Consider the following 24,462-nt stretch of genomic DNA (forward strand, 5'->3'; position numbering starts at 1 on the left):
TATTTTTTCCTAAACCATAGCACAATAAATATTATGATCGGAAAGAATTAAGATTTGGGTAATAACTATAATCATAATTTAAAAATAGAAAGCAAGTAAGAAAATGAAATACTAACGTGGATCTACCTTTGACCTTTCCTTAAATATGTCCCCCCAAAACTTTTAATTTGAAACAAGCGCTTAAACCAAAAATTTATTACCCAAAACACTCTAACGACGTCGTTTTATTGCCCCAAGTCCGAAACAAGGAGAAAAACCAAAGAAACAAGGCCTTGACTATTCAAACTGGTCTGTACTTTGTCGCATAATGTGATAATAAAAAAATCAGTCAAAGCAGTAAACAGAGCTGGTCTAGAGAGAGAGAGAGAGCGAAAAAGCACGAGAAAGAAAGTGACAGAAAATAAAGTGGAGAAATTTGGTAGAACTTCATTAGTCTCTCTCTCAGCCTGAGCCTAGATCATCATTTGCTGAGCGAATAGTATAAAGGAATCTAACAAAAAAACGAAAAAAGGAGAGGAAAGTAAGAGAGAGAGAGGAAAAGAGTGAGCTAGAATTTAGGGTTTTGGTTGGTTGATCGGAGATATGGCGGCAACTCCGAGGTCGGAGAGGCGTATGGCGTCGCCGATTTCAGGGCGGTCACTGTCGATAACGCCTGGTTCTAGAGTTTTGCAGAGCCCTCTCAGCGACGAAACTATCTGGAAGCGTCTCAAAGAAGCTGGCTTTGACGAAGAGTCCATTAGGCGGAGAGACAAGGCTGCTCTTATCGCGTACATCGCCAAACTCGAAGCCGAAGTAAATTTCTTCTTTTACTGAATTCAAAATTTTCTGATGGCGTTCCTTAAAAGTTTGGAAATTTCAAGATTCAATTTATTCCTCCATAATCTAAGGAACTGCTTTGCGTGACTCTCTGCGCCTTTATATCAGAAATCTAAATTATATGTGTCAGCGTGGAGATATCTGATTTGAGTTTCTGTTGAGGAGAGGAACAGCATGGGAATAACTATTTATAAGCCTAGTTGTGTTTTTCAGTATACCTAAAGCTTTCTTCTTCAAGTCCTTGTGAGTGTTCATTTTAGAGCGGACCCAGATAAAGAAAGAGCGAGTAAATTGTGTTAAAGTTTAAGCCATTTTGCTAATTATTGATCAGGATTTGATCCTGGTGTACCATATAAGTCTTTCATTACTCGATTTCCTTTCTGTCTTCATTCTGCGTGTGGTTTGTTTGCGGTTTCAGTTTTACTCTTATGATGATTCTTGACCCTTGACCATTATGTATGGCATTTATGTTGTGAGGCAATATTTTGACTGCGGAGTTATTATGATACTTTAATATAATCCTTAGATTTTTAGCGATCTTACAAGTTTAGTCTGTTTCTTTTTATTTTTCGATTGTTTTCGTAAATTGATGATTCTTGCAACGCTCATCTTACATTTTTTTTTTGTCACTTTGAAATTGGAAACGTTTACTGCAGATTTATGAGCATCAACATCATATGGGTCTGATCATAATCGAAAAGAAAGAGTTAAATTCAAAGTATGAACAAATGAAAGCCTCTGCTGAAGCATCTGAAATAATGTCGAAGCGAGATCAAGCTTATCACATGTCAGTGTTAGCTGAAGCAAGGAAGCGAGAAGAGAAACTCAAGAAAACGATAGGAGTCAAGGACGAGTGTATAGCTAGTGTAAGCCTATTACTATTATTTTATTGTCAATACATTTCTTCTATTGTGTAAGAATAAAGTTTCCCCTACATGTCAAAACTCCTGATTTATTTTTATCTGAAAAATGTTTGTAATCGCAGGTTGAGAAAGCACTGCATGAATTGCGTGCTGAATCTGCTGAAACCAAAATCTCGGCCGAGAGTAAATTGGTCGAAGCCAAGAGTTTGATTGAGGAGGCTCGGGATAAATTTTCTAAAGCCGAGGCGAATTTGCACACTGCAGAAGGTTTACAACTCGAAGCTTCTCGGTATCGCAGCGTTGCCGAAAGAAAGCTGCAGGAAGTCGAAGCCCGGGAAGATGATCTTCGAAGGCGCATCGAGACTTTTAAATACGAGTATGTACCGAGTCACTTAGTTATTTATTTGTTTTGTTGAATTTCTACAAATGAAATGAGATAATCATTCATGTTTCTCTTAGTCAAAGGACGAGTTTATTTATTTTATTGAATGGTTGTATGGCAGGGGTGATGAAAAAGAGAGGGAAATCAATCTTGAAAGGCAAAATTTAAGTGAAAGGAAGAGCTCTTTGCAACAAGAGCATGACAGGTTGCTCGAGGCCCAAACTTTGTTAAATCAGAGGGAGGCTTTCATTTTCAGTCGCTCTGAAAAACTTGATAAACTCGAGAAGGAGCTAGAGGAGACCAAACTAAGCATAAAAGAGGAACGTAGAGCTATAAATGACGATAAATACAAATTAGAGTTGGACGGCGTTTCTCTACAGAAAAGAGAAGAGGTATGTTAGTGAAAGTATTGGTCTATGTATTTGGTGTACATTTTTTGTGCAATATTAAAAAAATTCCCTAATATTCTGATCATATGCAGATTTTGATCAAGCGTGAAGCTTTATTAAGCGAAAAAGAGCGGGAGATAATACTTTTACAAGAAAAGCTAGCCAACAAGGAATCTGTGAGTTTATCATCCGACTCCTTTTGTTTCGACCATAGTTTTTATGCCAATTTGGATGACCTTATTTGGGGATAAGGGATGGGATATGTGTATTTACATAATATATTGAAAGAAATACAAATTTCTTGAATAATTGAACCTTTTAATGGGTTGTGCAGAGTGAAATTCACAAGATTATTTTGAATCATGAAGTTGATTTGAGGGCTAGAAAGTCTGCATTTGATGCCGAGTTGGAAGCAAAATGCAAATTGGTTGAAGAAGAGCTTGAGGCTAAGAGAAGGGCTTGGGAGCTGAGAGAAGTAGATCTCAGCCAACGTGAGGACTTAGTAAAGGAAAAGGAACATGAACTTGAAGTTCAGTCAAGGGTGCTGAATGAGAAAGAGAGAGAAGTTGCAGACATGTCGAATTTCCTCGACGAGAAGGAAAAAGTTCTGAGAGCTGCCGAGAACGATGTCGAGCTGAATAAAGTTGCTCTGCAACGCGAAAAAGAAGACATTGTGAAAATGAAGCAAGAGTTGGAAAACTCCCTAAATTCACTCGAAGACAGAAGGAAGCAACTTGATTGTGCCAAGGAGAAGTTTGAAGTCCTGAAAACCGAGACAAACGAGCTATCGGTACTGGAAATGAATCTCAAAGAAGAGATTGATTCGATTCGTGCTCAGAAACTCGAGTTAATGGCCGAGGCGGATAAGCTGACCGTCGAGAAGGCAAAGTTCGAAGCCGAGTGGGAAGCGATTGACGAGAAAAGGGAAGAGTTAAAGAAAGAGGCCGAGCGAGTGAAGGAAGAGAGATTGGCTTTTTCCAAGTTCATCAAGGACGAGTACGACAGCCTGAGGCAGGAAAAGGAAGAAATGCGAAATCAGTACAAACGAGACGCCGAGTCACTTAGCCACGAACGCGAAGATTTCATGAACAAGATGGTTGAGGAGCGATCCGATTGGTTCAGCAAGATGCAGAAAGAACGTGCGGATTTCCTACTCGATGTCGAGACGCGGCGGAGGGACTTGGAGAACTGTATTGACGAGAAGCGCGAAGAGTTGGAAAGCTCTTTCAGGGAGAGAGAAATGGCGTTCGACCAGGAGAAGAAAAATGAGCTTCAGCACATAAACTCTCTCATGGAAAAAGTGGCGAAAGAGACCGAACAGGCTGCTTCTGAAATGAGAAGGCTCGAAGCCGAGAGACTGGAGATAAACTTGGAACGCGAACAGAGGAACCGGGAATGGACCGAGCTTAGTAACGCCATTGAAGAACTCAAGGTCCAGAGGGAGAAATTGAAGAATCAGAGAGAGTTATTGCACTCCGACAGGGAAGAGATCAGCGCTCAGATCAAAGAATTAGCCAAACTCGAGAACGTTAAACTCGCTTTAGACAACATGGCTCTCGCCGAGGTGCTCAATTCCGACACCGTGTCGAATCACAGAGCATTAACCAGAAAGAAGAACTTGAAACACTCTACTAACTCTGTAGACAATGGCGGGTCCGAATCACCACCCAAGCTAAGAGACAACGGGTTTACGCCCGGCACCGCCGCTCGTTTCTCGTGGATCAAGAAATGCTCAAGTTTGATCTTCAGGCCCTCTGCTGAGAAGTCTCCCCCGGAGCGAGGGCAAAGCTCTCTGATCGCTCACAACGGAGATACTAACTCTTCGGATGAAAATGAGGACAAGGTTACGGGGACTACCAAGAAGAGGGAAGAGGATCGAGGATATTCTTTTGAAGAACCGAAAGTGATACTCGAAGTGCCTCCATCGGACGATGCCTCGAAAGGCGTTCATGGTGGTGATGATGATGATGTTGGAGATGAAGTCAGCGAAGGCGAGAGTGAAATCTCTCGGAAAGCTTCGCAGACGAAAAGAAAACGAAGTGTAGGCGAAACCAACTACAGCAGAAAAAGAAAGGGTCAACAACGAAACGGCAGCGAAACTCCAACACAAAACACTCTGCACAGGTATAGCAACACCTTACAAAAATACTTTCAAAACCCGTTTTAAAAAAAAAAAAAAAAGGGTTCGATTCTGACTAGATAGTTTCTATGTTTCAGCACTGCTTCAGGTCAAGGTAACGGTCACGGGATTGAGGGTACGGAAGAGACGGCTGTGTTATTTGTAGATAAAGTCATCAGTGTTTCTGAAGTGACTACTTTTGACAAAGTTGAAATTGTCAAGGAGGACATGGATATTCACCTTGCTGGTGAAAAACAGGTAAAGTCATAGATATGTTTAGTTTATGGTTCTTTCTTTTGATACCTTGCTGACGTAAAACAGTTGGTGGAGAAATAGAAATCGGATTGCCTAACTTTGTGCTAGATTTGATTCGCAGTCTCAGGAAAAGGATATTGCGGAACGCTGTACAGAAGAAGCTTAGGATAATGGAATGGATGAGATCAAAGAAGTTGAAAGAGAATTCATGTGTGTTCTTGTTAATGTACTTATACTCGGAATTTGTCTCATTTCATTAGGTAAAAAAAATGAGTGTTATTAAGTTTCCTCCCTGGTTTGTATTTCTCGGCAAATGAAATGGAATACACAGATTGTTAGGGAGGGTTTTTTTTTCTTCTTTTCTTTTTGGGTTTGTTTGGCAGTTAGTCTATTGGGTTGAGCTGGAATCTGTATATGCGTGGATTGGTTTATTTCTCTGCTATACATTTTGCATTGTATTACGCATTATGTGTGTAATATGTTCATGTTCAATTCTTGTGGTCCATCTTAATTATTTGCTTTCTTGTTTTCGACATTTTAGAAAGACCAGAAGTCCTAATTCAGCCTGAATGAATCGACCATTTATATTCCTACTTTTTTTTTTGTTGGGTTATATATACATATTACATACCAGTTCAACTCTCTTGTCTCGTGAGTGATTCTTCAGAGTTTTATTTAGGAAAGAAAGACGACATTTGGTTATGTTTTGATTAGGCTTTGTTCATGTACCAAAATCTCGAAGCGGACAAAATTTATAGTGATTTTTTATTTGATTTAATAAAGTTACGTAAGATATGCATCAAATTAGTAGGGACATTTAAACATAATGTATCCGTTATACATTCCGACCATTTTTTTTCTTCTTATTTATGCAAATTATGTCGAATCATATGAACGTCAGTTAGTTCGGATAATGATAATAATAATATAGTATTACCATGTTGTCATGTCAAATACTTTACATCACTAGGGCTTCCAATAATTATTTGTGATAAAAAAATCAAATACTAAATTTTACTTGGAGAAATGACATTGTGTGTCACTATTTTGAGAATGTGGGATTTTTATGCCCCTTTCATTTTTCCTTCTTAAAATCGCCCCATATTCACATAAAATTTAGTTTATATTTATTTAAAAATAAATTAAAATGATTAAATTGATTTATTTTAATTAGAAGGACACTAAAGACTAGAGGAGCCATAAAAAAAGGGATAAGATATGGATTCAATAAAGTTGGTTCATTCGACGCCTCAATTGATTAAATAGATGTTCCAAACCAACAATTTTTGGCATCAATAAAAATAAAATAGTTCAATCAGTAATAATTTATTATTTATTGTGTAATTGTTGAACCAAATAAACAAATAAACAAATAAATAAAGAATATCATATGTGAAGAAAAATGCAATACGGCAATGGCAATGGCAATGGCAATGGCAATGTAGACCGTAGAACGGTAGAAGTACATAAAATAATATAAGTAGATTCATATTTACAGTTACTTTTCCATTTTATTATAGTATTTTCTTTTTCTCTCTCTCTCTCTCTCTCTCTCTCTCTCTCTCTCCTTGACTTGTTGTGAGGCAGCCGCAGAGAGTTTGGAGAGTTTAGTCAGCGATGGAAAACGGCGGCGTTTTGACTGCGTTCCAGACCAACTCCGTTCTCTTCCCTCCTTCTTCCTCTTCGCCGTCCTCCTTCGCCGCTTCCATTAGAGCACCTTCTTCTTCCTCTCCTTCTCATATCCTCAAGGTCTTTCTCTCTTCTTCGCTTCTTCATTGCATGTCTCTTTTTTTTTTCTTCTGATTAATTATTTTTTATTTATTCCAGTTTTCGCTGCAAAGGGAACACCTCTCTCTCGCGTCGTCTCAACACTTCTCTAATCTTCATCGCCGCCGCGTCAATGCCGCGGTCTCCGATACCGTCAGGTAAACCTTCGAATGCTGAGCGATTGTTTGGATATTTGATTGAGCTATAATCTTTCTTTTTTTCTCCAGTGAAACTGTTGAATTAGTGGACTTAGATTGGGACAACCTGGGATTCGGATTAGTTCCGACGGACTACATGTACTTCATGAAGTGCTCTCAGAACGGCGAGTTCTCCGGCGGCGAACTTCAGAGGTTTGGCAACATTGAGTTGAGCCCTTCCGCTGGGGTTTTGAACTACGGACAGGTTTTTTTTATTTTTATTTTTTTAATAAATAAAAATAAACCTTGAAAGTATCGATATTTTGATGCAGATTCTAGTGATGCTCATTGTAGTTGTTATAACTTCTGTACTCTTAAACTTCTTTCGATTTTGAGGTTCAAACAAATTTTGGAGCAAATAAACTATCCAAACGGTTGAATTTTAGGATCACTAATAAAAATTCGAAAAGTGTCTCTTTGTTTTGTTCTCGAAGTCTTGAAAGTTTACATTTGATGCAGATTGTAGTGATGGTCAATGTAGTTATTACAGCTTCTATACTCGAACTTATTTCAGTTAGAGGTTCAATGATTTTTTATAGCCATTAAACAACCCAGACGATGGTATTTTAGGATCACTGATTGAGATATTCAAAAGTGTCTTTCCTAGTTTGTTCACAGAATCGGAGAGCTGACCTTATGATCCATATTCTAGTGATATCTCTGTACTGAATCACTGTAGTGAGAACTTGTACATGTCGCCAGTGATAAGAGATAAATTATATTTTTTTCTGTTTGTTTTGTTTGATGTACTTTAGGGTCTGTTTGAAGGCTTGAAAGCTTACAGAACTAAAAGTGACAGCATACTTCTATTCCGCCCCAAGGAAAATGGTTCGAGGATGGAAATGGGCGCCGAGAGGATGTGTATGCCTGCCCCGACCGTTGACCAGTTTGTCGAAGCAGTGAAAGCCACGGTCTTGGCAAACAAGCGTTGGGTAATTTCATCTCTCGTCTACAAGCTCTATATATTCTAAAGTTATTCATGAAAAGGTCCTAAGACCACATAATTATTTGGTCTGGATTTAGATATAATTGAAATTTGATACTAGTAGATAGATTCGGGCCATTAGAAAAAGATAGTTAAGGGGTTAATATATCCAAATTCCCCATCAAAAAAATAAAATAAAATAAAATAAAAATATATCCAAATTCACTAGGCTGATTACCAAAAGTCGTATAAAATTTCGACGTTGAAATCGACGACCGTTGCTAAGTTGGATGATAATTGATTCGAATATAAATTGGGGGACTAAAATCCCCAGAATAAAAGTTGAAATAGTTAGGGAAGAATACAGCAACCTGGTCTGTTTTTTTATTTTTTTTTTTATTTTTTATATTTGTTATTATGTTAAAGAGTGATAATTGATATGCTGTTTCAGATTCCTCCTTTTGGCAAGGGTACCTTGTATATCAGGCCATTGCTAATAGGGAGCGGAGCGGTTCTGGGTATTGCACCGGCTCCCGAGTACACGTTTCTGATTTACGTTTCACCTGTTGGAAACTATTTTAAGGTTTGTTGACTTGTCTCACTGGTTAAATCTCCTGGGTGTGTGTGTGTGTGTGTGTGTGTGTGTGTGTGTGTCCTCTTCTATTTTTCGCTTATTAACGAGAATTATAAGTAATCTGTATCCGACCGTCAAAATCATATTTCGTAAGAAATTTGTAGCAACTGTTTATTCTTTCCTTTTTCATTTCAATATATAGTTTTCGGGACATTGTCAATACTTTTTTTTAAAAAAAATTTATTTCATCTTATATTGTTTTTGTGTATATCACTTGGCAGGAAGGTTTAGCGCCGATTAATCTAATCATTGAGAGTGAATTGCACCGTGCAACCCCTGGTGGCACTGGAGGTGTAAAGACTATAGGGAACTACGCAGCTGTAAGATCATAAGATGAAATACCGACCTGCTATTCAGATGATATTATCGATGTGTTTTTCGGTTTCCTATCTTGCAATATTAGTATCTTAGATTCTGTTTAAGTTGATATCTTGACTGGTGTTTCTGTTCTAATAATTTTTGTGTCTTTTATAATCCAGGTTCTGAAAGCACAAAGTGCTGCAAAAGCAAAGGGTTATTCAGATGTAATTTATCTGGACTGTGTACACAAAAAATATCTAGAGGAGGTCTCCTCTGCTAACATTTTTATTGTGAAGGTAGGTCAACAAATCTTACATTTTTTTAGTTCCTTCTTGAGTGTCAAGATGTTTGATTGCTTGTTTGAAATGCATAAAGGGGATACGTACTTGATGTTAATTTGGAGTAGCATAGACTGTCTTTTTACATTGCTATCAGTTATTGATGAAATATGTCGTGCTATTCTGAGGCCAGTACTGATTTGGTCTTTAGATTGTAATCATTCTTAGCTGAAACTAGAAACTGAAAAAGAAAAAAGAAAAAATCAATCTGTCAAAAAATAATATGATAAAGCTGGTTGTATCGTATTATATATAATCCACCAAAAGAAAACTTGATCATGATACTTCTGCTAAGGCTAGCTCGCTCCTCATCTTATTGTTTGCAGACAAGCTTTCAAAATGCTTCTTTTTGTGTGTGTGTGTGTGTGTACAAGGAAGTTAACTCAGTTTCATGCTGTTCAGGACAATGTTATATCTACTCCAGTAATAAATGGAACAATCTTACCTGGGGTTACCCGGAAGAGTATCATTGATGTTGCTCGTAGCCAAGGATTTCAGGTACTTAAATTATTTATCAGCATTTAAAAAAAATTATAGAAACTCTTGCCATGTTTCCTTTTGCTAAACATCTGGTGATTGTTGATTCATTGTGTTTCTCTCTATCCAAAAAGTTGTGCCAGAAAAATTAACGTCCCCTCGATTCGGTGTCAAGTGATCTATGCTTATGTAAAAAGCTTAGTGGAAAAAAACACTTCAGAACTTGGGAACATAAGTTTATCTTACTTGTTGTTTTCAGCTTTGTATTAGTTATATTTCATCTAATCATCAACCGGGTTACTCTCGATTCCGCATATTGTATATGAATGACTCGTTGATTCAAAATATATTCATCGAACAAATGACGTGCAGGTCGAGGAGCGAAATGTGGAGGTGGATGAACTACTCGCAGCCGATGAAGTCTTTTGTACCGGAACGGCTGTCGTTATGTCTCCGGTTGGAAGCATCACTTACCATGGAAAAAGGTGAATTCTTTTGAATCCGGAACGATTATTCAAGTGATGTTTTTGTCCCTAAACTCTTAATTCCGAGTAAATAGGTCATCAAACTGTTGGTTTTGCAGAATTTTAGTCATTTTCTGAGGAATGTATATATATAATGAAATTTTACAACTAAACAAGTTAAAATAAATTTACAGACTTAGGTAATTTATAAAAGGAATTAGTTATATTATATTTGACCAGGAAAATCTATAAATAAAAGAAAGAACGTTAGATTTTTAGAGTTACATTTTGCTTTAATGAAACTTTCTAAATTTATAAACGAGTTATTTAAGTTTGCAATTATGTTTTAAGTAGCTGAGGTGTTGAATTTCTTAAATTAAAATGACTAAAAGGTTACAAAAATCAATAGTTTCACGAACCTTTTTGTTCCAAAAATCAATTTAAGAACGAAATGTCTCTCGTGTTAGAACATTCTATGTATAATTGGAGATGCTATGCTCTGTACTTTCCCTTAAGCGAACTCATGCAAAAGAGAACTCAATACTTGACAGAAACGATGGTGTGCATGGCAGACTTAATCCGTCAATCGTCGATAGTTATTCTGTTTTTTTTTTTTTTTATTTTTTTTTTTTATTGAATATCCAAATATTGGTTTCAAGTTGATTGTGCTATATACTTTTTCAGGGTGACTTATTCTGGCGGGAAAGTTGGAGTTGTGTCGCAAAAACTCTACTCTGTACTCACACAACTACAGATGGGTCTCACCGAGGACAATATGGGTTGGACTGTTGAGATTTAGCCTTAATCACCGACAATTGTTCGCAAATTTAGTTCCTTACATGGAGCTTTTCTTATTGCGGAGAATGATCTTTTTTCTCGGTTCGCTTTCGTGTTTGAGTTAGATTTTCATTGCATTGTGACAGTTTTGAAGAATAATTGCTGTGTTTGCATGCAGGGTAGTGTTGAGTAATGTTCATATTTCTGACTACTAAAACACCGAAATTTAATAGTTTATAATTCTTCCAAATTTAGAATTTGGTATTATTAAAAACAGGATAATAATACTACATGGTTCTCAAAAGTTTCTAAATTGTTTTGATGATGTGTTTGTTACTCTCCTTTGTTCTATTTCCTATTGAAATGATGAGCCATGTTGTTATTGGCTTTTGGTTTTGTCTCACTTTCTTGTTTCCAAGTACTTTTTTAAGCTTGACGATTTGTGTAAACAGATAGATAAACGTTCTGTGCCACACAAATTGCTGGACAAAGTACGAACCTTTCATGTTCTCTACGTGGTTCTTTGCTTTTATTTATTGTTATTTCTTCTGCATAAGGCAACAAATGACACTCCTAATAAAAATCATTCAGGGTTTAGGGTTGAGTCATAACAGTTCTGTCATAAAACTTTTTAATTTATCAAATTACATGATTGTTCTTTTAACTCCTTTCTTTCTTCTCTAATTCCGTTCATAATGTAACAAAGATCACGAATAATTTCAATAAGGACCAATAGAAAAAAAGTTGAGAGGGTATATCAAAAGTATGACGTAATAGAAAAAAAGATACCTTTTTTTTTTTTTTTTTTTTTTTTTCTTTCTTCTTCTACCCTTTGCCCTTATTTCTTTCAACTTTTTATTTCTTTCGAGTTTCCACATTTTTCATAATCCATTTATTATATGTAATTCTATTTCTCAAAAAAAAAAAAAAAAAAAAAAAATGCTCATCCAAATCTACTTTGGGGACCTCAGTCTTTTGGAACTACGTCGCTTCTCTGTCAATCTGCTTGGTGGCCACACTCGAAACATCTCAAGGAAAAAACAGTGAGAAGGGAAAAAAGATATCCTACAATAAGCATATGCAGGCAAAATAAATATCCACATATATTAAAATAAATAATCACACTTAATTTGTATAAAAATAAAATTACCGTGTGAAAATTAAACAAAAACAAGCAATGGCCCGGTGAGTTTGCCATTCCTCGGTTGCTAATTATCACACTTTGTATAGCTGCCCTAAGTTTATATTTTGTATAATATTGCAAATAACATACGATTTTTTTTCTTATACGTAAGACAAATTAGCAAAAGACTGTATAGGTGTCAATATACCAAAACAATTAATTGAACATAAAAAAGATCATTCATGAGCACTGCTACGTATATTAGCAGTATAATGATGTTTTGAATCTTATTAAATAACATGGTAAGTAAATTTTGTATCTGTAACCCTGTATTGCCTGATATTTCGCAATCACACACAGTTTCATCTTGGATTCTCAACCCTATACAATAAAATAAAAAAGCTAGGTTCATCCAAAACATATATAAAAGTTTCATGAAGCTTAATATATAATAATACAATGTTAATCTTAGATTATATAAAGCTTATTCAGTTTCATGAGTCGTCCCGCGGACTTTTCGGCCGGTTTTGAAGAAGAATTCGAGTCACAAAATCTAACCTCATTGGATGAAATTAATTAGCATAATTGTGGTTCCCAACTTTATAGGGCTAAAATAATAGTTTGAGTTTCTATCATGATCGCCTTTCTCCTAAGTGCGAGATTTTCTTTGCTAAAAAGGTGATCATCATGAAAAGAAACCGCGTTGATTGGAAAAAAGTTAAATTCTCTTTAGTATTAGTCTTCCATAAGTAATTTATTAAGCAAAAGCTTCTTTTTTTTCCCGTAAATTTTATGGGAAGTCAATTTTAGAAATGTCACTGTGGCTTGGCTTTTCTTTGGTCGTAAAGCATAATGCATGTCATGCTTACCTTACCATGACCTATGTCTCAGTTAAGTTCTAATATATGTGGCATCAAAACGATCAGTTCTAATGGCATCAAAATGATCAGTTTTTAAATTATCCTTTTTTTAAATTATATATGTAAATACAATGTTGTCCATGAAACGAAGAAAAAGAGAAGCAAATAAAAAAAGTTATATCCATTTAATTTCATTTCACTCATATGATATATATAGCATTTTTCAGTGTACATAATATAGACCATCATATAATAATTTTGTCGTTCATTAGATTTGTTTTAGATTTGCATATTACGTTTATGCTTGTCTTTTTAGACTTTTTTTGTATTATTACCCAACCACGTGTTAGAACTTTCTGAGTCTCTAATATGTAACGCTTCCCAGTCTTACTAGGTAAATATATAACATTAAAAAATGGGGAAATTTTCTTGCCGTATCATGATGATATTAATACACACACGTATGCTTTAATTCATGAAAAAAATTATATTTTATATTTTTAGTTTGATGACAAAACTTCTTTTATAATTTTATCACAAAAGAAAAAAAAAATCTTTTGTTCTCATATGTAAATAAATTATTTACAAAAGTGATCCTCAAAATTTTCATAGTTTCAATTGTGTATCATATTCATTACATCTAAAAACATGGTATTATATTGTGACATATTTTTGAAGGGTGATTTGGTGATATTACATACTAATGCACGTCTTCCTGTTCATAAAAAAATTAAAAATAAATAAAATATTATTTTAATTAGTAAAGGAAGATAAGTGTAGAATAATTTTTTTTTGTTAAAAGTCAATAAGTGGGATACAAAAATTTTGAAGACTATATTTACATATAATTTTATTGTTAGTGAGGAAAAGTTGTATATTCTCATAGGTTTTTTTTTATAGAACATACAGGGAATAGTTTTAAAATATAAGCTCAAATTTTGTCACTATGAAAAATTGAAGACATTATTATTATTATTATTATTATTATTATAATTATATATATATAAAGTAGAGGTTTGATCTTTAGAGACAAAATCACTATTCAAATGAACAATGATTTGTTTTGGACCCTAAACACAAGTAATACTCGTTCGTACCGATTTTTTTTTAATCAGAAAGATAAAAATATTTCTAAAAAAATTAAAATTCATTTTTTCAAACTTAGATATTTCTGAACATATCTCAATATATAACTTCCTCCAAATTAAAATATATTAACTATTCCGCTGTAATGCACAAGGCATATTCTTATAAAATTGGATTAAATCTACTATTTTTGTATACACACGGTATGAGATGTTTCTAGATGCTCAAAACATTTCAAAGTAAGGTTTGACTCGCATACATATTCACTTCTTGAATACATTATTAAAAAAAAAACATTTTGACATTGTCCGTATTAATTAGCAATATCATATTATTTTTAACGGTAAGAATGATTTACAAACATAAATTGGATAGACTAATCTAGATAAATACCGTAGTCTATCTTCTTCTTTTTTTCATTTAAAAAAAAAAAAAGATAGACTACGGCATTTATCTAGATTAAGAGAAAGTAAGCAAGTACGTAGTAGTAATAAAAAAACAAAAAAGTCTCTACATACGAAGTATATATCATGTGTAGAAACATGGCACGCAATTTCCATGTTTACACACAACTAGGTCAGAGCACATAAACACTACTTGGTAAATTGACCTAATCTTATTTATTTGTTATTTATTATTACCTCAGCGTTCACTTTAGTTGGTGGTGTGATTTTTTCTTGCAACTCAATAACTCGGAATCGTTTCCCGGTCTTGGAGTTTAACAAATCAACTTTGATTAATTGGTCCTAGAATTTTCTTATAGCCATCACAAAGCTATGGTATTGAGAATAATTAATCTCCTAAGAATTTATAGGGGGTGTATTTTTTCAGTTCGTTAACTAGTTCTTTTTCCCTTTTAAATTAATTGTTATGGAAGAAAATCTGGTGATAAGTATAAAAGGAATGGTATCCTTTTCGTTCTTAGATATGGATATGCCTATGGACTCTTCCATGACGCGGTATAATATAATTACACTTGCAATTGTACTTCCGAGATGGTTAATTGACGTTGTACCTTTCAGATGGACAAATTCAATCATATAGAATTAATCAAACTAAACTATTCTATAAGTTTCTCAGAAAATAATTCATATTCAAAAGATCTATTATCGCATCGAAAGTTAAACGAATTTGAGTAAAAAGATAATACTTTTGTTCAAGTTCACCCAATTATAGTTATGTACCACGCCATTCACAATTCTAAGATCGGCGATGAATATATAATCAAATTTTTCTCATACCTAAAAATTGGTTTATATCCTACTAAATTGTATTGACAAACCTCTTCAATGAGTAATACATTAGTTTTTTTTTTTTTTTTTACAATAAAAATACCCTTACATTCCTATTTTTCACATCCCAAACATGATCGATTATGACTGTCAGCTTAAAATTTCGTTGTTAGAGCATCTTTAATAGTAAGCAAATATCATATTTGCTTAACTTGTCACATAAGCAATTTAAGCTACAACTAATTTAAGCAAATTTGTTCTCTATTGGTAAGCTAAATCACTCTCCTAGCTTAACTTTATCCCACATGTCAATAATTAATATTTTATTATTATTTTCTATTCAATTCCCACTTATTAAATAATAAAATAATAAAAAATTGGTCCATTTAATTTGCTAAGCTAGTAGCTTAGTTAAACTAATAGATAAAGTGCAAAATAATGGTAAGCAACTAGCTTACAACTTTTGCTAATTGCTAGTAAGTCCTCACAATTGTTAAGCTACAAATCATTAAAGATGCTCTTATGGCTTGAAAAACTCAGGACGTTCACAAAGTATCGTCTTACTTCAATTAGTCTCTACACAATCTCAAGAATGCTTATCGCTACGTTCATGTATATATCAACTCTTATGAGAAGTATAAAAATGCACTGAAAATTTTAATATCGTTATTATTATTTTTAAAAAAAATTAGTTTATTTTTTATGTTTAGATTGAAAGAAAATATCACAATAATATTATCCTTTTTTACATGTTGTTTCTATAAAACAAAGAGGCAAGAACTGAAATCCCTTTCAAAATCATGTTCTTAAAAAAATACCAAAATATATCTAATCAATATCAATCATGAAGTTATTAATATCAAAACCCCCTGAACAGTGCATATATATGACATTTTCCTTCCACTTTACAACTTGCATCATATCATCTACACTTTTATTTTCTTTTCTCATCTTACCATATATATATAAATAGGGCATAGAAATGCCTCGAGAAGATAGTGGTGACACAGCTGTATTCGCTTTTTTTTATTATTTATTGTTACTTTTATTTGTTTTAACACAACTGTCAAAAAGAGACTCTTTCAAACCCCAAATAGGTCCAAAATCACACACAGAATAAAAAGAGGATAGATTAAATATTAATCCTGACGTTAATAGAGAGAGTGTATATATGTGTGTGTTGGTATGCCCTACCACGTAGACCAATTCATTTTCTGTAGTTGAAAAGTTTTTGTGTACTTCAAACTTCATGCATTAACTTTAATTAACTTTGCAAGAGTAAAATATATGTATATGCTATAATTTCTCGCAGTGGAACTTGAAAAGAATAGTCCAAATGTAAACACACTGAAAACTAGCCACCATTTTTGATATACCATATTCATGTATTCCTTTTTCATACATATAAGTCAGATTCTCTCTGTCATATAAAATGTATATCTAATGCTCAGAGTTTAATATTCTTGCTTCTTTTTGACATTTTGATTTTGTAAATTGCAATTACTAGCCAAGAAATACATACACATGTAAAGTTTATTCTATATTAGCATAACATATTACTTGAAACTTGAAATAAATTAAAATGTCAGTACCAATGAAAAAAAATATATCGAAAAAATATCGAGAGTTCATTTTTATTACTATTATACCCCGAGAGATGCAATGGATATTTTACAAATATTTGAAATAATGTTATCCATGTACATATTATAAAAAATTGAAGGTGAACTTTTTCTTATAAAAAATTGGCTAAAATAACATATGTTTTGTATTAATATTAATATATATATATATATATATACGTACGTGTAAATATATATAATTAGCTATACAACGAATTTTCTTATACTATAGCAACGTACATCGAGATATACGATAGTTTACATACTTGATACTTCTATAATTTTTGAAGACTAGAAGTAATATATAATCAAAACAAGAAGGCAAGGTCAAATTGTGACGCAATAGATGTGACACTGGGCTTTCCTTGTTTTACGACTTCTTCTGAAAAGTCGTTCTTTATACTATATTACTATTATATTATATACGAATATTTTTAATCGCAGTTTTTAAGTGACGAGTGTCGTCAGTATATAATTGGTCCCATCCAATAATTTTTCTTTTCACCAATTGTTTTTAAATTCGTAGTTTCAAACTCTCTCTTTAAGATTAATAAACGTATAATTAAAAGAAACCAATTATTGTTGCTTTAATTTCAAGGCAATGTTGTAGTAATTCGTTTCCCTAGTGGTGATTCGGTCATCTACCTCGACCCAATAATCCAATGTTGCGGATTCCATGTAATTGCTCTCCTTCTAGATGTACTTAAACATCGGATTAACTATAGTTATATCTTAGGCAGATAAATTTAATTATTACGGTCGACCTTTGAAATGTGACTAAAAATGTTTGAGAATCAAATGTAATAAATTCAAATAGATCTAAGAAAAAAGATGAGTATATGAACAATTTGAGAGAAAGAGAGAGATTTGAATGTCGATATTACATCCCATTTATAAAATATCATTAATATTCTAAGTTTGCTAAGAAAGATTATACGGACAAAGTCACTTAAAACGTTGAAATTTTAAAGTAGCCAACATTTGATGTTTTAAAAAAAATAGCCAATATCACTTACGTGACAATCCAACCAAAATTTCAATTCCAAATATAACCTTAAACATGTATTTGATTAAAAAAAATTGGTAGTTTTATTTTTATAAATAATTACTTTTATTTTGAATTCCTAATCCATTTCTCTCTTTCTCTCTCTCGATACCATTTATCTTCTCTGTATAGCCAACGAACATGGTTTTGATTTGTCATCATCTTTTATTTCTTGCCCAATATATATCAAAAACATATTGATGCGCTACAAATATACCAGATATCCAGAAATTGCAGCAATTGAATCCTAAAAAAAAAAAAAAAAAAAAAAAAAACACCCCAAATTCTAGGTATAGTGTTTCTCTATGAATCTCGTTGCAAAAGGCGAAGACGCGTGATAAAGCATATTTCTGCACTTCGTATCCTTCTTCTTTGTTGTCGTCGTGTTTGTGTAGTTTCATTGGGCTGGACAAATTAGTCAATTTTTATGAGAACCAATTATTTTAGAATTTAAGAGTTAGTTGAAATTGATAGATTTATATTCATTGTATTTTTCCTTTTTACAATGATTAAATACAAAAGCATTCACTAAATTATTATTCAAAAAATTAGGTAACTAACTAATTAAAACGTTTGAGATTGCTATATAGTCAACGTTTCGTAAATCTTAGGTATTTCCATAAAGATGACGTGACATTCCCGATTTGCATTTTCATTGAAATAAGAGGGTGTGGTATCTACTTCAATTTGCGCGTGTAAATATATGGACGTGATTATGAATATAAGACAATGAAACGTTGGTTATATAGCGATGTGAAACTGTAAATATATATGACTATAACCTAATGGACTCTTGCTTATTTAACTAATTAAATTAAAATGTTTACTATAAAACCTACAATTATTTATTTTTATTTTTTCAAACGAACATTTCATTTCTATTTTCTCAAGTTAAGAATTAAACTTCTATACACACATGTATGGATAGACCTCTTCAAAAAAACAATTGCATCATAAATAGTGAGCCATTCAAAGTGACATTTGCTTACTTCATATTGATATCCTTCTTTCTAAATTATAGGTTCTTGTTAATTTATTATGCTACCATCACATAATACGCGGAAGATATATCATCTAAAGAACCGGGTAAAAAAAAGGTATATTATATATACATATGAATTATGAACCATTCAACCGGTTACGACTTACAAGACAATTCTTTATCTGGACCCACTTTTTTACTAATATTTTAAAAATCATGCACGGTCATCATCCACCATATCATCGTGATCGTGTGCTTATTATGTGTGTACGTGTAAGAGAGAGAGAGAGAGAGAGAGAGAGAGAGAGAGAGAGAGAGAGAGAGAGAGAGAGAGAGTCAATCAATTAGGTGGATATATGGATCAAATAAAATGGTGTTAAATTCTTGAGCAAAATGTGAAAGCCAGAGAAATTTTTTATTTATGTTATCAGGAGAAGCTATTTTATTTTTCTATATATCTGCTCATTACTATCATATAATTAATCACCCACATAATAAAGGTCTCATATTTTCCCATTAAATTTTTATTTCCCATATCACCTTTTTGAAATTCTGTGACCCCTTCCTTTCCCATATGTTTCTCCTTCTCCAGCTAACATTGTATCCTCTCTCTCCTTTCTCTCAACTCTCTCTCTCTCTCCCTCTATCTATATATATAATCACAATCATATCATAATCTTTACTAGCAACAACAACAACAACAAGGAAGAAGCTCTTAGAATATAATACAAGTTTACCTCACAAACCACTCAGAAAAAGAAAAGCTTATATAAAAGAGAAACGATCAACGATCAACTCAAGAGATAGAGAGAGAGAGAGAGTCATGGGAAGAGCACCATGTTGCGACAAAGCGAACGTAAAGAAAGGGCCTTGGTCGCCCGAAGAAGACGCCACTCTCAAATCCTACATTGACGAAAACGGCACCGGCGGTAACTGGATTGCTTTGCCCCAGAAAATAGGTATGTATATATGCATATATATCAGCTTGAGGTCATGGGTTCTAGTCAAAATCCCCTTATCAATATTTCTTATGCCTATGTGTATATATTATTCGTGTATTTATTTTATGTGATTCAATCATATGATCAGGGCTGAAGAGATGTGGGAAGAGTTGTCGCTTAAGATGGCTTAATTACTTAAGGCCAAATCTGAAGCATGGAGGGTTTTCTGAGGAAGAGGACAACATTATTTGCAGCCTCTATGTTAGCATTGGAAGCAGGTATATACATACATATTAATTCATTCAATTGTTGATTGTGTTATATTAACTAATTAACTAATGCTTGTTTTATTTACTGAATTAAAAGATGGTCTATCATCGCGGCTCAGCTCCCGGGGCGAACCGACAACGACATAAAAAATTACTGGAACACGAGGTTGAAGAAGAAGCTCTTAGGCAAGCACCGCAAAGAACAAGCTTCTCATCACTCCCGCCAAAACACTTCTCAGAAGAGAGCACTAAACCAATACCAATACCACCACGGCAATGCTATAGTCTCTAGTCCTTTTGTTGGGGTTGATTATCATGATCCTCAACACGGGTTTTTCGAATCGGGCCAAATGCCTTACTGGCCCGATTTGAAGCCCGTCCTAACCCTACCCGTGCCCTCGGTAGCCGATCATCACCAACAACAAGCTTCCGCGAAAGAATTCAAGGTTAGAGATCAAGGCATGTTTCAATCAGGGTTAGAGAGTCTTCAGGCCGAGCTGAGCGAGCTCATAAACTACAAGAACTATCAACAAGAGGAAGTCTTGCTATTCGACGGCGGTGAGATCAATAATTACCCTACTTCGATCAATAATAATAACTCGGAGGGTTTCAATGAAAACATCGCAAGCAGTACCGCCACGAGCAGCGCTTCTTTCGAAAGCTCGATTGAGTATTTCTCGTATAACTACGTTGAGAATGCATTGCCTCATCATCAAGATTACAGTGGTTTTGATCATCAAGATCAGTCAAGGTGTTACTTTGGGACTAATTATTGATGCTTTATATATGTATTTTCTGCATACGTCTTAATTAGCTAGAATAATTAGAAACGCAATGATGTTATAAGGGGAATTGTATTCATAGTTAGGAGGGTGAAGGAAATTTGTTTGATTTAATTTGGGGTTGGTATATCTTGATTAAATTTTCGTAGCTAGTTGATGATTCTGGGTGTAATTGTAATTGTAATTGTAGTTTCAAGAACTTTGGTTATTTAAGAAAATAAAGATTTTCTTTTCTATGATCGGATGAGGAAAAATTCAATTGGATCTCTTTTAATTCTTCTGCGTTTGTGTTTGGTTAAAATTAAATCACAAGAATTTCAGAACCCCCTTCAAATATTACATCCTACATGGAATTGTCTCAAACCATCCCATAAAGCTGATCACATGGAAAAGGCAGTATTAATTAATTAGTAATAATAATAAAACGTTAAAACTCAGAAAAAGTGCATGGCCTAGACGTTATTTGGCGCAACTTGCTCGGCTCTACCAAAGTGGATGTTTCCCCTTATTTGTTTCTCAAATCCATTTCCAAATTCTTTAATAACATATTCTTTTTATATCCTATAGGTTCGTATTATATTTAGGAGCGTATATATATATATAGTATATCTTTGACGTGTTGCGACTTGCGATAGAATTTCATGTAGAGAAGAAGCATGAGGAATAAGTACTGATTTCTATGTTTTAAAGATGACTATCGAAAATTATAGATATATAAGAGCTTATTTAATTAATGTTAAAAAAAATGTGGGGCATATTCGTTGGATTTGTTTCCTATGAGTTTTATGCATTCATAAAGTTTCTGGGTCAAATAATATATATCAAGAAGTCATTCTTAAGTTTGCAGCCAACTTGTTCCTCAAGTCCTCGTTAAAACTTGAGTACTCATTTGGACTAATTTCTCATTTGGTATGAAAGAAACCTTTAAACATGTGAGACCTTGCGTTGTGCCACTTCAATTATATTCTTAATTAATTATTGGATTCTGTTTATGATACTTTGATGCCTCTCAAGCTAGGTCAAATTGGTTACGTCAATCTTTGTTGTGTCATGTCGTTTGGTCGTTGAGGTCTATTGATCACGTTGTTTGCTTAATTTTCTATACATGTTTTTCAAATGGATGTGAAATCACCATACTCGAAATCCTAGATTTTAGTCTTATTAGTACAAAGTTTATAAATATCTCTTTTTTTTTCTTGAAAAATCAAATCTTATTTTCTAGCGTCAACTTGGCGGTTGAAATTCGCAATAATGAATGTTCATCTGATGGAATCAAACAACGGAATAATAATAAATGTGAGTGCAAAAGCTATATGATCACGCGAATTATATCTGATTGAGTTGAGTACTGCTCTTGGTGTTGGGCTTTAATGTACAATTTTCACTATATTGAAATAAGTCCCATATATTTAAATAATTGGCCGAAACCCCCCTAACATTCTATTTCGAAAACAAATAAGTACATCGCGCTATTTTGAACACAATTATAATTACAAAATAATTGCTCTCTTTAAGAGTAAGACCCAATACGATGAGCTTTTGCTGAGTCTGATTTGTTCGTTCATGAGCTAAACTTGTTGGCACTAAACTACACTATTTTGAGCAAAAGACCTCTTTGATGATAATGACGAGTTCAACTATATTGACTTTGTCATTTTTCTGGGTCACCTATAACAGTTTTTTATTTTAGCTTAGAAAGATAGATGTTTGCAAGGTCTTCTTCAAAATGATAAAGGAAAATGTAAATAGCACATATTATAGTGAAAAAGTAATGATCGTAATTTTTAAATGCACAGAACGTTGCGCCTATTTTACAAAGTCAAACTAGGCCAACTCCATTATTGGTGTATTATTGATCATTATATAATACCTGCAGTTGTTATATAATTTGTGGACACGGTTATTATGATTTGTAATGCCTATATACCCTAGAAATATATATGCTTCATATTTGAGAATCTCTATGTTGACAATTGACGACGTACCATGCAACTGTTAGATGGGTAGGTCAATATATATGCAGAAACTTCAAAGTCCAAATGACAAAACTCAACTCTCACATCATAAAATTTAAATATACATTTTAAACTTAAAGAGGCGGACCTTCTTAATAATCTACTATATCACCTGGAGTTTGTGAGAATTAACAGTTTTTTCTTTTTTTACATGTTTGTAATCGATTAAAAAATGGTTAATATCGGTTTTTTGAAAAACAAAAACTTATTGTTTTAAATTGAAGTTTGTGGTATTAAAAAAGGTTAATAACTAGCCAACATTTGTTTATATAAGATTGACGTTGAATAAGCTAAAAGTAAACCAAATTATACCATCTCTATTATCACCCTAACTTCTGAGTTTTATAAAAGTGACTATGAACAGATAATTCGCATAACAAAAAATAATATAAAAATATTTTTATAATTTCATGTTAAAATTATCTTTTAAAATAATTTTGAATTTTAATTGGCTAAAAAATTCGTCCACATTTCTCTCAACAAATTAGTAATATATTTTATTCAACCACATATTGAACACTCAATTCGTTAATGGCGGCTAAAAAAAATTATTTGCTTGGTTCTGGTAGTCATGTGTAAATGATTTTACTATGTACGTATCTTAATGATAACTTTTTAGAGAAGATTTAACACTGTTTTTTTTATAGCTAATTTGGGAGTAATTAAAAGAGTTTAGGGCTTGTTTGACTTCTTTTCTATCAAAATGTTAAACTAGAGCTACCATGCAAAGTTTTTAAGTTTCTTATAGCCATACAACTTCCGGACTCTAAACTATATATTTCTCTAGAATTATTAGTGAACTCTAGAGTTATATATATTTACATTTTCTCAATAAATTGAAAGATTTTTTTTTTTCTCGATCACCTTCCTCCCAAAAGAATTATGTAAAAAAAAGAATTTATATATGAATATATACATGATAAAGAACATGCTTTTAAAAGTACGATGTTTGACCGATAGCACAGTTTCATCTCGACCACCAGGGCCACAAAAGGTTGAAGCCTCGGACGTCCTTAATTATCGAGTACCAGCACCTCATAAATGTAAATATTAATTATATTAAATATAATTAATTATAAATATAACACATGTATATAATTAAAGCTTTACTAGCTTTACCAAATATTAAATCTGCCATAAGTTATTTTAAAACATTTATTAAACACATTTGGTTTTTACAACAATTTTTTCCTATAGTCAAATTCAAAGCATTTTTTTTCCTTAACGAACAAAAATGTCAAACTAGAACCAAGACAATATGTATTTGGAGCCTATTTTTATTTTAATTCCCTATTTTGGTGAGTGCATAAGATCTCTAAGAGAACAGGTTATTCATGAGCCCTCGTTGTCACCTAAAAAATATTATGTTAAATCTCTCTCTCTCTCTCTCTCTCTCTCTCTCTCTCTCTCTCTCTCTCTCTCTCTCTCTCTCTCTCTCTCTCTCTCTCTCTCTCTCTCTCACACACACACAATTGAAAGGTGATAATAAATGCAACAAGAGATGCCGGTAAGAAAATTAATCCTAAATTAAAAAGCGTTTATATCTGCAAAATCGAATCAATAAAATGGTGTAAGCAGTGACATCAGTAAAGAAAGAAGACTGTACCGCTAATTACAATAAGGCTTCACTATACATGCATGGTTGGTTTTGCGATCTATTATCATCAATAATATTAGGGAATTATCTTTGTTATTTTGCGACGATAGGGTTCAAAACCGTGATCCTTAAATTTTTCAAACCTAAACTTTTTTTTATTTCAAATTGAATACAATCTATATTAATTAAATTAATTTTAGATTGA

The 24,462-nt window shown here is 33.3% G+C and overlaps 3 protein-coding genes across 3 annotated transcripts; all 3 read left to right on the forward strand.

Moving 5' to 3' along the window:
• The first annotated feature begins 299 nt into the window (after nt 1-299).
• LINC4 (crowded nuclei-like protein) lies at nt 300-5,316 on the forward strand. Its single transcript, XM_089611982.1, has 8 exons — nt 300-792; nt 1,473-1,682; nt 1,802-2,055; nt 2,183-2,453; nt 2,543-2,626; nt 2,785-4,574; nt 4,668-4,827; nt 4,946-5,316. Exons 1-8 carry the CDS (start codon nt 583-585, stop codon nt 4,988-4,990), a joined length of 3,024 nt encoding a protein of 1,007 aa, XP_089468108.1. The 5' UTR covers nt 300-582; the 3' UTR covers nt 4,991-5,316.
• A 1,045-nt stretch (nt 5,317-6,361) lies between these two features.
• Nucleotides 6,362-11,039, forward strand: LOC149399076 (branched-chain amino acid aminotransferase 2, chloroplastic-like). The gene is made up of 10 exons (XM_089612134.1): nt 6,362-6,573; nt 6,652-6,749; nt 6,819-6,993; nt 7,544-7,720; nt 8,165-8,296; nt 8,569-8,667; nt 8,827-8,943; nt 9,388-9,483; nt 9,835-9,947; nt 10,611-11,039. The coding sequence occupies exons 1-10, from the start codon at nt 6,442-6,444 to the stop codon at nt 10,723-10,725; spliced, it is 1,254 nt and encodes a 417-aa protein (XP_089468260.1). The 5' UTR covers nt 6,362-6,441; the 3' UTR covers nt 10,726-11,039.
• A 7,999-nt stretch (nt 11,040-19,038) lies between these two features.
• LOC149399077 (transcription factor MYB87-like) lies at nt 19,039-20,884 on the forward strand. The gene is made up of 3 exons (XM_089612579.1): nt 19,039-19,612; nt 19,743-19,872; nt 19,961-20,884. The coding sequence occupies exons 1-3, from the start codon at nt 19,477-19,479 to the stop codon at nt 20,637-20,639; spliced, it is 945 nt and encodes a 314-aa protein (XP_089468705.1). The 5' UTR covers nt 19,039-19,476; the 3' UTR covers nt 20,640-20,884.
• The last annotated feature ends 3,578 nt before the right edge of the window (nt 20,885-24,462 follow it).

Source organism: Urtica dioica, chromosome 4, assembly GCF_054948205.1.
Source record: "Urtica dioica subsp. dioica isolate 48M chromosome 4, U.dioica_male_clone48M_v1_H2, whole genome shotgun sequence".
In the NCBI taxonomy this organism is placed as follows: Eukaryota; Viridiplantae; Streptophyta; class Magnoliopsida; order Rosales; family Urticaceae; genus Urtica; species Urtica dioica.